Raw genomic sequence first — 18161 nt, forward strand, 5'->3', positions numbered from 1 at the left:
GGGATATATAAATGACGATGGCGACTCAGGGAATGGTCGATTAGCAATCACCATCAACAAAGCTCAAGGGCAATCATTAGAATCATGAGGTATAGATCTGAATACGGATTGTTTTCCCATGGACCATTATATGTTGCATGTTCAAGAGTCGGTAAACCTGACAATCTATTTATATGCACAGACAATGGGACAGCAAAGAATGTTGTATATTCGCAAGTTTTACGTAGTTAAAAACATATATATATATATATATATATATATATATATATATATATATATATATATATATATATATATATATATATATATATATCTATCTATATTCACAGGTGGGACATAGGGACACAACTACAATGGCGCTTAACTAATATGGTGCGTAACGACTTACGCGCGCGGGGGGGCTTGGGGGGCACGAAGCGCCCCCACCAACTAGGTGTTGGGGTGGCGCGAAGCGCCACCCCAACAGCTAGTATATATATATATATATATATATCATGAAAAGAGAAATCACCAATGCAACAGCACAAACACATAAAAAAAAAGAGACAGAAGGAGAAAAGGAAGACTGTTTTCCTAAATTAGTGATTAATATAGACCAGCACTTGAATGAGGCAATGAGGCCTTAACCCTACTCATCCATACAATCACATAGGTCAAACAGCATAGCCAAACACAATCAACCATAAAGAATAATCCATGGACAGGCAGTCATGTCGTCAATAAGTATAAGTCGTCATTTACCAAACAATAAAAAAATAATAAAGACAAATAATTCAGAGGCAACAACCCAACACAAGGGCTCATCAGGAGAATACACTGGTCTATAGGGTTTCGCCACTTTAAATTCTCTACCCAGCCAAGTGTTGTTGCTACCACAGAATATCCATGGCATCCCCGTGTCAGGTATCACCCCCAAAATACATGCCTATGAAAAAAAAACAGCAAATGTAAAACAACCAAGTAACACCAAAACAAGCTTATCCTGTTAATATATCCCTCTTTTTAGCAACAATAGGTAAACTAAATATGATAAAATTTACCAAATCACAAGTATTAACACATTGCAAAAAAAAAATTATGAACTAAACAATTATAGAATTCATCTTTACCATGTGGCTATTTTTTTTAAAAATCCGCTCTATTAGAAACACAATTCAAAATAAATGGCGCTGCATCATCATTTGTCGAACCTCCGAAATTAGTTGAAAATTTCTTTAAGCATTTCCAAATAATTCTTTTGATAATGAAATCGTAAATAATGAAAACTAAATTTTTTAAATTGCCAAGTTAATTTATTTGCAGAAAAACCTCTTGATATCAATTTTTGGCTTAAGATTTTACATCTATTTTTAAAATCAATATAATTACTACAAATCCTTGCATAACGAAGTAACTGTGAGAAAAACGCAGAATATGTGATATTTGAGTGTATATTACTTTCAGGGAATGGGAAACTAATCACTTCAAAATCAAAATCATCCGTTTTATTATACATTTTAAAACTTAATTTATTATTATTACAAATATTAACATTTAAATCTAAGAAATGATCTTCATGACCAGCGCCATGACTAGGTTCAAGAGTAAGCTCTGATGGATATATATTTTTAGAAATATCAATGAAATTCTTAAAATTTAAGACCAAAATATCATCAAAATATCTTTTATTATTTGACAAAACATGTTTTAAATTATTTGGATTATTCTTATCCATTATATATTTATATTCTAGTTGACTTAAAAACAAGTCAGCTATAAATGGGCTGGCATTCCCCCCCATGGGAATTCCCACGATTTGCTTGTACAAATCACCACCAAATCTTATATAAGTATTGTATAAAACAAATTCTAATAACTCAAAAATCATATCCAAGCTGTAACATCTCAAGTTAACTGTGGTATTAAAGCAATTTGTCCATATAGCTTTTTTATTATAAGTGTCTATTTTTAAGAACCTTTTACTAGATAAGAGGAAAGATTTCTTGATAACAGTTTTTAAATTATCTAACACTACATTAAGTGATAAATTAGTATACATTGTCGCAAAATCGAAAGACTCAATTCTTTTAGCTGAAACCATTGTTAAAGAATCTATCACCTGCAGTGAATTATTAACACTCCAATATGGATTAAAATTCGAAAATTTTTTAATACCAGAACAATAGATTTTAAGTTTATTTACAATTTCCTTTAAAATTAAAGACAGGTCAGTAGCAGCAATGCGGGTTGGACATTTAGCTGCTCCAGCAATAAACCGTGGTTTAGGGGGATTCTTATGAAATGTTACAGTCCAATATAGGAAAGGGAACTTTTTCTCATTGTCATTTATTTTAATATGAAAATTTTTAAAAAATATTTCTTCAGTCTTTTCAATTAAATTCTCATCCTCTAAATTTACCTTTTCGTAAACATTAGTTGTACATAACTCCCTTTTTAAGATATCACAATACAGCTTCTGACAAATTATGGCAAAATTATTATTAGCTTTATCCACTGGCACAATTACAAATTCATTCTGTAGATTAGCAATTGTTTGTTTAATCTTCGCATTATAAAATAATGATTTAGTTTTAAGTTAGAATATATTTTATTTCTTATTCTACTAATAATTAAATTCTTCCAACTTTGAAAACTCTCTTTTTTTATTCTCTTTCTTACACCACTTATCAATAAATAAATCAAAATCATTTTCCAAGCCATCAAGAATACTTGATGGTTTCAGATGATGAGAAAGACGGAAATTAGCCCCTTTATTCATTATAATTTGAAGATCATCTTGCTTTGTTATTGACAAGTCCCCTGTTATAACATGTTTGTAAGTAGGATTTACAAATGGGCCAAGTTGCTTGCAATTACAAACCGGTTTCCAATTTATATCACTATCTAATCTTTTTAGTATTAAATTATAATTAAAAATAATTTGCCCAATAGTTTTTGAAAATTTATAAGTTAAAACTGGACAATCATTATAATTCAAATTACTAGGAAGGGCCTGTTTCACATGCCGCTGATTTAAAATTTCTGATAAATTAATATCTTCAATCTGCTTACAAGTAAATTAATAGGTAAATATAATCTGTTATCCTTATTACCAATCTTATCAAACTTTTTCTTTTTTGAAATAAATTTTGTTTTAGTTAGAATGCAAATTGTACCACATATTACTTTAAAATTATATTCAAGAGCTGTATTATTCTTAACAATCCAGAAAAGTTTGATTAAATTCCTCTTGGATAAATTATTTAGACATTTTATTACAGAAATCATACCCCTAGATTCAAGTAGCTGGCGTAGATCTATAGAAAGCATATGTAAATCTAATTCATTTTTTCTATTATTTTTCCTATGTCCTCTCGATCGTTTTTTACGTTAAGTAGGACAAGTAAAAGAAGGATGGTCCATAAAACCATCAATACATTTAACAACAACCTGAGACATGTCACCATATTTTGCTACACGATCATTTAGCCCAAAAGGATAAGCTGTACCAAGAGTATGGATCCAGAAATCCTCCTGTTTACGTAGTCTATTATTCTTCTCTTCTTTATTTAAATTTTCTAACTCTAAATTTTCTAAAATTGTGACAGTTATATCTGATATGGAACATTTACCATTATTACAATGTTGAACTAGATAGTTATTAGTTTTTTCCTTATTAACTGTTGTCTTGTGTCCAGAGAATCTTTTATATATATTATTAGTTGTTTCCCCCACATATTGTAGGCAGCATTCATTACATTTTAATAGGTAAATTACATTGGTTGTTCTACAATTAACATTACCACGTAACTTGCATGCAAAATTTTTATTATACAATGTACTCTTAATAAAAGTCCGTGGGATAAAATGATCTTGGCAAAGAAAACAACGACTCTTACACTTACTAACTTTCAAAAAATCGTTCCGAATTCCGAGGCTAATATTTGTGTTTTGTTGCATTAAAAGTTATTGAAAATAAATCCAAAACAAACCAACATCCAAATCAAAATCCAACAATCAAAGTCCAAAAAACATGCCAAGGTCAATAGGTCAATAGGTCAATAAATACATAAAAAAAACAAAAAACAAAAAAAAAACAAAAAAAACATGAAAGAACATGATATTTGCATAAGTGCCATCTCACCAATAATTAAAAATATCAGGTTAAAAACCTGGACCAGGGTAAAGGTCTGTCGGGGAGAAAACTAAAACATTTTCTCCACCAGCACTGGATCCAACCTGGAATAATATCATGAAAAGAGAAATCACCAATGCAACAGCACAAACACATAAAATAAAAAAAAAGAGACAGAAGGAGAAAAGGAAGACTGTTTTCCTAAATTAGTGATTAATATAGACCAGCACTTGATTGAGGCTTTAACCATACTCATCCATACAATCACATAGGTCAAACAGCATAGCCAAACACAATCAACCATAAAGAATAATCCATGGACAGGCAGTCATGTCGTCAATAAGTATAAGTCGTCATTTACCAAACAATAGAAAAAATAATAAAGACAAATAATTCAGAGGCAACAACCCAACATAAGGGCTCATCAGGAGAATACACTGGTCTATAGGGTTTCGCCACTTTAAATTCTCTACCCAGCCAAGTGTTGTGGCTACCACAGAATATCCATGGCATCCCCGTGTCAGGTATCACCCCCAAAATACATGCCTATGAAAAAAAAATGGCAAATGTAAAACAACCAAGTAACACCAAAACAAGCTTATCCTGTTAATATATCCCTCTTTTTAGCAACAATAGGTAAACTAAATATGATAAAAAAGTATTTCCAGATAATTCTTTTGATATTTATTTAAAAGTTCGTTATAATGAAAACTAAATTTTTTAAATTGCCAAGTTAATTTATTTGCAGAAAAACCTCTTGATATCAATTTTTGGCTTAAGATTTTACATCTATTTTTAAAATCAATACAATTACTACAAATCCTTGCATAACGAAGTAACTGTGAGAAAAACGCTGAATATGTGATATTTGAGTGTATATTACTTTCAGGGAATGGGAAACTAATCACTTCAAAATCAAAATCATCCGTTTTATTATACATTTTAAAACTTAATTTATTATTATCACAAATATTAATATTTAAATCTAAGAAATGATCTTCATGACCAGCGCCATGATTAGGCTCAAGAATAAGCTCTGATGGATATATATTTTTAGAAATATCAATTAAATCCTTACAATTTAAGACCAAAATATCATCTAAATATCTTTTATTATTTGACAAAACATGTTTTAAAATATTTGGATTATTCTTATCCATCATATATTTATATTCTAGTTGACTAAAAAACAAGTCAGCTATAAATGGGCTGGCATTCCCCCCCCCCCCATGGGAATTCCCACAATTTGCTTGTACAAATCACCACCAAATCTTATATAAGTATTGTATAAAACAAATTCTAATAACTCAAAAATCATATCCAAGCTGTAACATCGCAAGTCAACTGTAGTATTAAAGCAATTCGTCCATATAGCTTTTTTATTGCCAAGTTAATTTATTTGCAGAAAATTTTATTAAAATTTTATTATTGCTGTTTAGTATTTAGTAGAGTTTTAACACGATGGAAATTTTCTTTCATATTTGAAAACCATTTTTCAAATTATTTTTGAAAGTGATTTTCCCCCCCATGACCTTATTAGTAACTACACAAATTGCTACAAAGGATGTTTTTTGTCAATACGTCTCAGATGATACAATCCTTTCAGAAAATCAATTTAACCCTTATTTGCTTTTTAGAAATCCAAATGAAATTCCAATATCTTTGGATGCTCTCTCACGACAGGAAAGGAAAGCAAAATTTCTGGAATGGCTGCCTTATGATAGTATTCATAAGAAATACATTACTTTAGGTAAGACTTTAAAGCTGTATCCTGAATGAGTTACCATTTTCTCTTCGGAACTGAGGAACTACCTCTCTTTTCTTAAGAATACAATAAGGTTCAATTGGAGAAATTAAAAGACAATGAATTTTAATATAAAACAAATATTGCTATGTATAAAATAGATTTTTTCATTCAAAATGAAAAAATAAATGTATCCTAGGCAGCGCAATAGCGCTGTCTTAATAAAGAGTGACATGGGCACAGTGTAATTTTATTTTTTTTTCGCCAAGGCACTTCGTCTAAAGGGAATTGCCGTAGAAACTTTGGAAGGGGCTTGTTCGATTGGAAATGGAAAGTTCTAGTGCTCTTTTTCAGAGTCAAAAGTGACTAGAGGACAACAAGCCCAACCCCCTCCCACGCACCTTTTTTCAAAACTGTTGATGAGAATTTTCAGATAGGCACCTTGTTTAGCATAGTTGAAAGGTCCAATAACTATGCCTATAGGAACGACAAGCCCCACTCCCACACCTCTCAAGCCCTTGGGTCAAGGGCAGGAAGTTATGTAATTCACAATTGCTTACATATAGTATTTTTTATTGGTAAAGGGGGGAGCAAATCTAACCTTTAGTGTCCAGAAAAACTAAGGGTATATTTATGAAAGTTTCAGAGAATGCTTAGGGGAGTTTTGACCTAAATAAATAAAAAACACCATGTGCAAGCGGGTTGTCAAAAAGGGATATCCCAGGATTGACTCTAAGACATTAAGTTAGAACTACCAGGGAATGATGAATTGGGTGATCAATTGACCAAAATACAATCCGTGCACACTAACACTACTATGGCTACTACAACCATTACTACTATTTCTGCTGCTAATCTTACACTACTACTAATCACCAACACTACTACTGATACTATAGTTACTACTTCTATTGCAACTATTACTAGTAGGGCTGAATATGTTAAGGTGCAAATTTGAGGAAATATTAATAGGAACTTGAACTAATTCAAGACACACTATCTGCATACCTGTCGTGAAAATAGTGTATCAGCAACATGTTGGAAACAGCCTAGCGTATTAAGTCGAAACTTCAAAGGCCTGATGAGGGGGCTTTTCAACAGACCAAAAGGCAATATATGCCTTATAGAACTGCCACTGGTACTACTGCTTCTACTGTTACTACTACTAATGGTACAACTCTGCTAATTCAACTAGTGCTACCCCTACTACTACTATTACTACTATTACTGCTTAGATTAACAGTAAAAAGGTGAAAATCTCAGGAAATTATGAGGGGAAAGCTTAGGCTAACGGTAAGAAACTAAAAATATAGGGAATTAGGAGGGGAAAAATCCACTAAATCAAAACACACTATTTGTTTGCAGGTTGTCAAAAGGGCGTATATCAGGAATGGCTAAGGCTATTGAATTGGAACTTTCAGGAAATGATGAGGGGGACAAACATTGACCAAAGAAGGCAACATTTATATGCTACTATAACAACTACTGCTGCTACCACCACTACTAATACTGATACTTCACTGCTGCTCCAACTACTACTTCTATTGTGACCACTACTAAGCTTAGGGGTTTTAAGGTGAAAATTTTAGAAAATATTGAGTGGGATTTAAAATAAATTAAAACATACTGGCTGTCAAACGGGTGCATCGTGATATCTTTCGAACGACTTAGAGTATTAAGTTGAAACTTTCAGGGTATTACGAGGGGGATGTTCATCTCACCAAAAGGCGTTATACGCATACTACTACTGCTACTAGATCTACTGTTACTACTACTATGAACAGGGATGATGAACTAACCAAAGAAAAATATTTTAATCCTAATAGTACTGCTTCTGCTGCTACTACTATTACTATTACTACTACTATTGCTGCTACTACTACTACGACTACACTTACTACTACTACTACTACTACTACTACTACTACTACTACTACTACTACTACTACTACTACTACTACTACTACTACTACTACTACTACTACTACTACTACTACTACTACTACTACTACTACTACTACTACTACTACTACTACTACTACTACTACTACTACTACTACTACTACTACTACTACTACTACTACTACTAGGATTTTCTAGCATTATTTAAAAAAAACAATGAAAACATAAATACGAAAAAGTTTTTTCAACTGAAAGTAAGAAGCAGAATTAAAACCACTTAAAACGAATAGAAATTATTACGCATATGATGGGCTCACCTCCTCCTAATACCTCGCTCTTTACGCTAAAGTATTTTTAGTAATTCAACTATTTATTCTAAGCCTTTTGTGATTCAGGAGTCATTCTTAAGAAATTGGGACAAAATTTAAGCTTTAGTGTAAAGAGCGAGGTACTGACGAGGGGGTGAACCCCCTCATACACGCAATATAAACATGAGAATATAGAAGTTTGTTACTTAAGCTAATTTTTAAGTTACGTATATCTTTTACTAATAAAAACATTCGTAAAAATTAAAAGTTCTAGTTGCCTTTCTAAGTAACCAAAAAAATGGAGGGTAACTAGGCCTCCTCTCCCGCTCCTTTTTTCTCAAAATCATTCGATCAAAACTATGAGAAACCCATTTAGCCAAAAAAATAATTATGCAAATTTCGTTGCAATTATTCATCTGCGGAGAGCCAAAATCAAAACATGCATTGATTCAAAAACGTTCAGAAATTAAATTAAAAAAAAACAAGGTTTTTTAACGGAAAGTAAGGAGTGGCATTAAAACTTAAAACGGACAGAAATTACTTCGTATGTGAAAGGGGCTGCTTCCTCATCAACACCCCGCTCTTTACGCTTAAGATTTTTACTGTTTTAAAAAGTAGAGTTAAGAGAAAGAGTCAAACTTTAACGTAAAGAGCGGGGCGTTAATTAGGAAGCAGCCCCTTTCACATACGAAGTAATTTCTCTTCGTTATAAGTAACTTTCTGTTATAAAATCTTGCATTTTTTTTATTTAATTTTAAACTAGATCAAAACACTCTGATCTTGTAAATTGTAAGGCTTTGATCATCAAGTTGGAACTTTCACGATATATTGATGCGTGTTTTTAACTAAACAAAAGGCTCTATATGTATACTACTACTATTCTTCCGACTACTACAACTAGTGAGGCTAATATTATTAAGATAAAACTTACAGGGGATGGTTAGGGGGAGTTCTAACTAAATCAAAACACATTAAATGCATGCAGGTTGAAAAAAGGGCCAATAAGCAATATCTTACAAACGGCTAAGATCATTAAGTTGAAACTTTCAGGGCATGTTGAGGGGGGTGTTGAATTAATAAAAGACACTATGTGCACGTTACCAGTAATGCTACTATTACTACTTCTACGGCTACTACTTCTACTCAGGCTTAGAATATTAAGGAGAAATGTTCATGGAATGTATAGTGCGATGTTGAAATCAGTCAAAATCCACTATGTGCATTCAGGTTGCTTAAAGGATTAACAGCAATTTCTCTGGTACAGCTTAGAAGGTTCAGTTGAAAATGTCAGGGTGCATTGAGAGCGATGTTGGACCAACCTAAAGGTACTACTGCCACTACTACTACTACTACTACTACAACTACTGCTACTATTACTGTTACTGTTGATCTGAATCAAAATAGTTTAAGTGCATCCAGGTTGTCAAAATAGACTAAGTTCCAAAAATATACAGGTTGAATATTTAAGACTAGAACAGATCATAAAATATAAACTTTCATGGAAGTTTCATATTGCTTTCAAAAAAATCAAAAGGCACTACGTACATGCTGGTTGTCAATAAGACATCTCATCAGTATTTCAAGAATGACTAAGGGTATTAACTCGAAAATCTCAGGGCTAATTCTATTACTTCCTCTCCTCTCAGTAATGAACTGATCAAAAGGGGTTAAGTGCATACAGTTTATCAACATAGCATAGATACAATGCTTTTGGAACAGAATAGGGTATTAAGTTTTTTTTCAGGAAAAGTTGAGGAGGTGTAAAACTGAACCAAATATACTGTGTGTGTCTAAACTGTCGAAAAGCACAGATATGTCGAAAAATTGTGTCCAACATATAAGCTGAAAGCCTATTTGGGGTTCTTAAGGAGAAAAACCAAAAAGATATAAAATATTCTTTTCTTTACCAATGAAAAAGAAAAAATGTCAACTCAAAACAAACAGTAGTTAAATAAAAAACTTCTTTCATCAAAGAAGCTCTTAAAAGAAAAATAAAGAGCTACATTAAACCAAAAATCAGCTATAAGTAAAGTCAAACAATTTTTAAGTGTAAAACTACCACAAATAACCATCAATAAATAAATGAAACCGAAAACGAGATTAAAACCCAGTTAATAGCCAAATCAAACTCAAAACGAGCGGAAACTAAATGGAGTAGGGCTGATCCCTTCTCCCCTCCAAATGCCTTCTGCAGAAACGAACAAGATTTGTGCTTTATCTAAAACATAATACATTTTAAATGTTTTCTCCATTTAACTAAGAGGAGTAGGGCTGACCCCCCCCCCCCCCTCCAATTCATTCCAAAGAAACCAAAACGGTGTGTACTTTACGTAAAACAAAATAATATTTTAAATGTTTTCTCCATTCTAACTTTCAGAAATTTCAGAAACCAGGTTAGGCCCAAAATTTTTATTCACGATTAATTACTCCCTCCTTCCACCTTTGTGCTGGTGAGCATATAAATTTGGCCTTTTATTTAATACCAAGAATAATTCTACAAAAAAAAGGTAGCTTATCTCAAGCACCTACCTTAACATCCATATTGCACGGTTATTCCGAAGACATTCTTCCAAATAAAAGTGAGCTATAAGAAGTAAATTTTGCTTTAATCCTGATCGGAAGGACCTCTCACACATTTTTAACAATGTGGCTTTTAAAGTGCCCTTTTTGAGGTCTTGGTCACTCCCTTCCCATGAGAAAGTCCCCACCCTCTTCTATTAGTTTTGCGAAACCTCGTAATAGAGTACGACCGCTATACACTTGACATACGTTAGCTCTCTGATAGTTTTGAGCTGATTGAATAGCACGTAATCTAAGTTTTTGTGCCATGACGAAAATAGGCAGAAACTAGGCCTTCTTGTTACAAGATCTATTTGGTTTTTAGATAGACATTACAACTTTGAATTTGCATTTGAATGAGCCCTTTTCTTGTTATTACAAGACCCTGGTTTAACACGATCACCGCTGACAAAAATAAATAAAATGCAGAAGGTTCAAATTTCCGCTATATCGCTCTTGGATATATGGAATCTTATTGTGCAAGTCTTTGCAATGTCACTCCGTTTTAGAGGTCTTATCACCCTCCTCCCTTAATAGAAGAATTCTATTGGAGCAATTTTCTTGTGTATATACCAAACCCTGTAGTATATATCAACTGTAGTAAGGAGCAGCCTGGCTCAATAGTAACCGAAACTCCAAAAAACGGAATTTTTATAACAATAGCTACATCCAAAGAATCAATTTTTTACGCTGATTTTAAATATACGAATTTTATTAAGTTTAGACTTACCCATCAAAAGTTACGAGCCTGAGAAACTTTGCCTTATTTTAGAAAATAGGGGAAATCATAAAATTTTAACGAAAATCACACCATCAGATTCAACGTATCAGAGAACCTTACTGTAGAAGTTTCAAGCTCCTATCTACAAAAATGTAGAATTTTGTATGTTTTTTGCTACAAGACAGATCACGGGTGCGTGTTTATTTGTTGTTTTTTCTTGTTTTGTTTTCGTTTTTTTCCCAGGGGTAATCGTATCGACCCGGCTGTTCTAGAATGTCGTGAGAGGGCTCATTCTAACGGAAATTAAAAGTTCTTGTGCCCTTTTAAAGTGACCAAAAAAATTGGAGGGTACCTAGGCCCCCTCCCACACTCACCTTTTTCCCAAAGTCACCGGATCTCAAACCCGAAATAGCCATTATATTCAACATAGTCAAAAAACCTAATGACAATTTCTTTGGGGACGACTTACTCCCCCACAGTCCCTGTGGGAGGGGCTGCAAGTTACAAACTTTGACCAGTGTTTCCATATAGTAATGGTTATTGGGAAGTGTACATACGCTTTCAGGGGGATTGTTTTTGGTTGGGGGGAGGGGTTGAGGGGACGGGGTTACGCGGGGGGAACTTTCCGTGGAAGAATTTTTAAGGGGGAAAAAATTTCCATGAAGGTGTGCAGGTTTTTTTTTAGAATTTTTTAAAGAACAATGAAAAATAGAATATGAAAAAGTCTTTTTCAACTGAAAGTAAGGAGCAGCATTAAAATTTAAAATGAACAGAAATTATTATGCATATAAAAAGTTCACCTCCTCCTAATATCTCGCTCTTTACGCTAAAGGAATTTTATTAATTTCAATTATTTATTCTACGGCCTTTGTGATTCAGCGGTCATTCTTAAGGAATTGGGACAAAATTTAAGCTTTGGAGTAAAGAGCGAGGTATTGACGAGGGGATGACCCCTCTCATATACGTAATAAAAATATACGAATACAGAAGTTCGTTACGTAAGTTAATTCGTAAGTTACGTTTATTTTTACTAATAAAAACGTTCGTAAAAGATGAAAAGCTCTAGCTGCCTTTTTAAATAATCAAAATATTGGAGGGTAACTAGGCCTACTCCCCGCTCTTATTTTCCCAAAATCGTCCAATCAAAACTATGAGGAAGCCATTTAGCCAAAAAAAAAATAGTATATATGCAAATTACGTTTTAATTATTCATGTGCGGAGAGCCAAAATCAAAAGATGCATTAATTCAAAAACGTTCAGAAAATAAATATAAAAAAACAATTTTTTTTTAGTGAAAGTAAGGAGCGATATTAAAACTTAAAACGAACAGAAATTACTCCGTATATGAAAGGGACTGTTCCCTCCTCAACGCCCCGCTCTTTACGCTAAAGTTTTTTACTGTTTTAAAACGTAGAGTTGAGAGAAAGAGTCAAACTTTAGCGTAAAGAGCGGAGCGTTGAGGAGGGAACAGTCCCTTTCATATACGGAGTAATTTCTGTTCGTTTTAAGTTTTAATATCGCTCCTTACTTTCAGATAAAAAAACTTGTTTTTTTTTATTTAATAGCTACCAAAGCTCTGCTTTTTGAGGTTTTGTTGCCAATGGCAGAAGTTCGTATTCCCTTTGAGTTTGTTTCCGCCTATAAATTGGAATTCATGTTTTCTTATCTTTTCTGATCCAAGATGACTGATATTGCAGATACAATGAATATTGCTACAATGTTTAAACATTAAAATAAATATTAAATGCTCCAGCAACTATATAAACTATCTTATACACTATTTGTAACATTTTTTATTATTATATACTAATATAAACTAATGAGTGTATATAAAATCTTTAATATATAAAATGCTACAATGCTACAATTATCTGATTATAAAAGGTCTAATCCCGGTAAATTTTTTCCTGTATTTCTTTCTTCTTATGGTAGAATATGTTTACCACATTGAAACAAAATTGTAAAATGTTTGTAATTGTACAAAATGCTACAATGTTTTAACAATCCAAGGAATTCAAAATTGTAATTATACTGTATACAAATTTCAAGGACTTTGAAGCTGAAACATTGGCTGGCTTAACAGTGTCGCATGATATCTCTTTTTTTTAAGGATACAAAATAAATACATAACTCATATGAAGAGCATAATTTTTCGTATAATTTTTCTAATATAATAATATATTATTATATACTATTATGAGCTATCTTATTACGTGTTTATATGATTTTTTATATGTAAATATGCTGCAATGCTACAATTATCTAATTAAAAAAGGTCTAACCCCGGTTAATTTTTTCCTGTGTTTCTTTTTTCTTTAGGTAGAATATGTTTACCTTACTGAAACAAAATTGTACATGCTACATGCTACAATGTTTTAATAATCCAAGGAATTCAAAATTCAAAATTCTTTTTTAAATGTAAATATACTACAATACTACAATTTTCTAATTATAAAAGATTTAATTCTGTTAACTTTTTCACATGTATTTAATTTTTCTGATGGTGGAACATGTTTACCATATTTAAACAAAATTGTACATGCTACCTGCTACAATGTTTAATAATCCAATGGGTTCAAAATTACAATTATATAGTTCAAAGGACTTTGAACCTGAAAAATTGGCTACCCTAACAGTGTCGCATAATATCTCCTTTTTTTAAGCATACAAAATAAATTCATAGCTCATATGAAGAGCTTAATTTTTCTTTTTTAGTATATAGTGGCACAAAAGCGTCACTAAGGGAATTCTCTAGGATAAAATTATCAGCTGAACTTTTCCGACAGCGAATGTTCCAGAGAGGTGGATACAAGCACAATTTGAGTTTTTGCAGCCAAGATTTATATTAAAGTATTCTGCATTATCCACTTGTGATACATTTTTTTTTGTCTTCTTGCTTTCCAATAAGACCAATGCAGCCCTGACACCTCCCTGGAGGTATCTATGGAAATAGATTCAAAATCTTGCTTTAAAGTAATCATGGTTGCAGCGGTAACTACAATATAGTAAGAGATGGACGCTTCCCATAGCAACAAAAACAATAACCCTAAACTCCTTAAAAATAGCGTTAAATTGAATGATAAAGCATACCATTAGAACTGCTTTAGCCGAAACCCCTTTAAAGGGAACTTACAGTCCTTGGCTTGAAAAGCAAGGAAAGTGGCTGAAAATACGATATTCTGCACCAAATTTAAAAAATGAAACCAATTTTTATAAGATAAAACTATGCTTAGAATCGGAATCAATTGTGAATTATTTTCCTTACAACTTAACACTCGATGTCCATCAGTTTATGTGAATTTCAAAAAGACATACTAAGATATAGCCTGTAGCAGACATACAACTTCTAATACAAATGTAAACTTTACTTTAGCCTATATATGAGAGAGCGGGAAAGTATTTGAAACACCTGAACGTTTTTAGGATTTGAATCAATAGTTGAAGGACATTCAAAAATGAAAAACTGTCACCTTTTCAATAACAATTTGCTATGCTACAACTATTCAAGGAGAAAAAAGAAGAAAAAGATTCAAATACTCAGTAATCCTACCCTCAGTATTTTTACATAAAGAAAATCAAAGGGAAAAGAAATGAATTTGAGTAGCGGTTATTTTCAGATTTGATAGTGGCTTATATATGAAAGGTAGGCTACATTCATCAAAATAAAAGCAAATAAGTTAAATTTCATTTTATAAGAAATGAAAAGAGAGCTTTTCATAGCTTATACTGTTGGTTTTGGGGGCAAACGATATACCTTCTAACAATACTTCTGCAGTGCTTCAAAACATCTTATGAGATATGTAGCCAGACGAGCTCATTACAGTTAGCCAATTTGTCATAAAAATGCATACATATTTAAAAGTGATATTTAACAACACCAACTTAATCTTACGTGACATAAGAAAGCAATTCTTGGGACTTCAGTGTTGTACTTTGTCTCCCAGAAAATCATTCCAAATGCCAGCAATCACGAATTAGCATAATACAGTGGGATAGTAACACAAATGACCGACCCTGAGGATGGTAGGCATCAGAGAATTCTCAGCTCAAAATCAGTCTTCGTTTCAAACTGAACCTCGTAGACGATTAAATTGGAGAATACTTGAGAGCAAACAGTTGAAACCCGAACCTTGAGTTTGTTCAGTGTGTTGGAACTCACAAGAAAATCCAGGCAAAATTTCTGCAGAATTTACTGCATAGAAATGTTCTTTATCATTATTAGGTAAAATTCAGAACTTCGAGTTTTTTTTGTGCCGATGGAACTAAGAAAAAAAATTCTAGCAAAATTTCTGCAGCATTTACTGCAAAGTTGTAATCGTTACCATCATTAGGTGAAGCCCAGAACCTTGATTTTGATCTCTGCTAATGGAACTCACAAAAAAATTCAGAGAACAAATCTGTAGCATTTACATTAAACTAGTGCTCATTATTGTCATTAGGGTAAACCCGGAACCTTGAGTTTTTTCTGTGCTGTTGGAACTCACAAAAAAATTCAGGCAAACTTTTTACAGAATTTACTTGAAACTAGTACTCGTTGTCATCAATAGGTGAAACTCAGAACCTTGGGTTTTTTCTGTGCTGCTGGAACTCAAAAGAACATTCAGGCAAAATTACTGTAGCATTTACTGCAAAGTAATATTCGTTAGCATTATTAGGTGAAACTCAGAACCTTGTGCTACTGGTATTCACAAAAACATTCAGGCAAAATTTCTGCAGTATTTATTGCAAATTACTTCTCATTATCATCACAAGGTAAAATCTGGAGCTTTGAATTTGTTCAGTGCTGGTGGAAAGCACAAAAAAGAAATTCAGGTGAAATTTCAGCAGTATTTACAGCAAACTAGTACTCATTATCATCATTAGGGTAAACCAGGAACCTTGAGTTTTTTCTGTGGTGTTGGAACTCACAAAAAAATTCAGGCAAACTTTTTACAGAATTTACTGCAAACTAGTACTCGTTGTCATCAATAGGTGAAACTCAGAATCTTGAGTTTTTTCTCATTATTTTTCAAATTTATTCTCATTATCATCCACAAGGTGAAATCTGGAGCTTTGAATTTGTTCTGTGCTGGTTGAAAGCACAAAAAAGAAATTCAGGTGAAATTTCAGCAGCATTTACAGCAAACTAGCACTCATTATCATCATTAGGGTAAACCAGGAACCTTGAGTTTTTTCTGTGGTGTTGGAACTCACAAAAAAATTCAGGCAAACTTTTTACAGAATTTACTGCAAACTAGTACTCGTTGTCATCAATAGGTGAAACTCAGAACCTTGAGTTTTTTCTCATTATTTTTCAAATTTATTCTCATTTTCATCCACAAGGTGAAATCTGGAGCTTTGAATTTGTTCTGTGCTGGTGGAAAGCACAAAAAAGAAATTCAGGTGAAATTTCAGCAGCATTTACAGCAAACTAGTACTCATTATCATCATTAGGGTAAACCAGGAACCTTGAGTTTTTTCTGTGGTGTTGGAACTCACAAAAAAATTCAGGCAAACTTTTTACAGAATTTACTGCAAACTAGTACTCGTTGTCATCAATAGGTGAAACTCAGAACCTTGAGTTTTTTCTCATTATTTTTCAAATTTGTTCTCATTATCATCCACAAGGTGAAATCTGGAGCTTTGAATTTGTTCAGTGCTGGTGGAAAGCACAAAAAAGAAATTCCGGTGAAATTTCTGCAGCATTTACAGCAAACTAGTACTCATTATCATCATTAGGGTAAACCAGGAACCTTGAGTTTTTTCTGTGGTGTTGGAACTCACAAAAAAATTCAGGCAAACTTTTTACAGAATTTACTGCAAACTAGTACTCGTTGTCATCAATAGGTGAAACTCAGAACCTTGAGTTTTTTCTCATTATTTTTCAAATTTATTCTCATTATCATCCACAAGGTGAAATCTGGAGCTTTGAATTTGTTCTGTGCTGATGGAAAGCACAAAAAAAAATCAGGTGAAATTTCTGCAGCATTTACAGCAAACTAGTGCTCATTATCATCACTAGCTGGAACCGGGAACCTAGAGTTTGTGCTCCTGGAACTCACAAAAAAATTCAGAAAAATTTCTACATCACTTACAGTAAAATAGCACTAGTTATCATCATTAGGTAAAACTCATACATCAAGGACTTGATCCTGAATGAAGTATTGCACAAAGCCTCCATTCATACTTGAGGTCCTAAGGACTTCTTTGTGTCCGTTCCTAATCCCGCTTAAGCGCTTTGGTGTAAACTTGGGAAGATATGTTTGTCATCGTCATACACTGGTATCCAGGACCATGGTTTTTTTCTGTGGCCAAAACAATCTCAATGATTTAAAGGATATGAAAATTGGAACTTGGAATGTTAAGACGTTAAAAAATAGCTTTTTTACGACAATAGAAAATCGTCAGCTATCGTATCGACATTTTGACTGACGAATTTGAACGATTCAAACTGGACTTATTAGGAGTTACAGTAATTCATATCCCCGGGGTAGGAAGCATGATATTAGGTGATATAGAATTGTTTTACTCGGGGAGGAAGGACGGAGTATAGAAATAAAGGGTATGGCTCATGATGAGTAAGGAAGCTGCTAAGTCTTGTTTAAGCTGGGAAGGTACTAATAATAGAATCTTAAACGCTAATTTTATGACTAAAAGTTCAGGGTATCAGTTATGGTGGTATATGCCCCCTTTAGAACCGACCAACAGGGTTACTAGTGACTCAGATGATTTTTTTCTTACAGTTACGGGAGTAAATAGACGAAGTCCTAGATGGAAATATGATATTTTTATTTGGAGATTTTAAGGCCCAAATTGATGAAAATAGGGATGGGT

At 32.9% G+C, this 18161-nt stretch overlaps 1 protein-coding gene across 1 annotated transcript in view; it reads left to right on the forward strand.

Annotated features, from left to right (window-relative positions):
* Positions 1 to 18161, forward strand: part of LOC136037338 (neuroligin-1-like) — a 228532-nt gene that overhangs the window by 121461 nt on the left and 88910 nt on the right. The window contains exon 6 of the mRNA XM_065720009.1: positions 5752 to 5864. Coding sequence (XP_065576081.1) covers positions 5752 to 5864 — 113 coding nt within the window. The remainder of the gene's footprint in view (positions 1 to 5751; positions 5865 to 18161) is intronic.

Source organism: Artemia franciscana, chromosome 16 (assembly GCF_032884065.1).
Source record: "Artemia franciscana chromosome 16, ASM3288406v1, whole genome shotgun sequence".
In the NCBI taxonomy this organism is placed as follows: Eukaryota; Metazoa; Arthropoda; class Branchiopoda; order Anostraca; family Artemiidae; genus Artemia; species Artemia franciscana.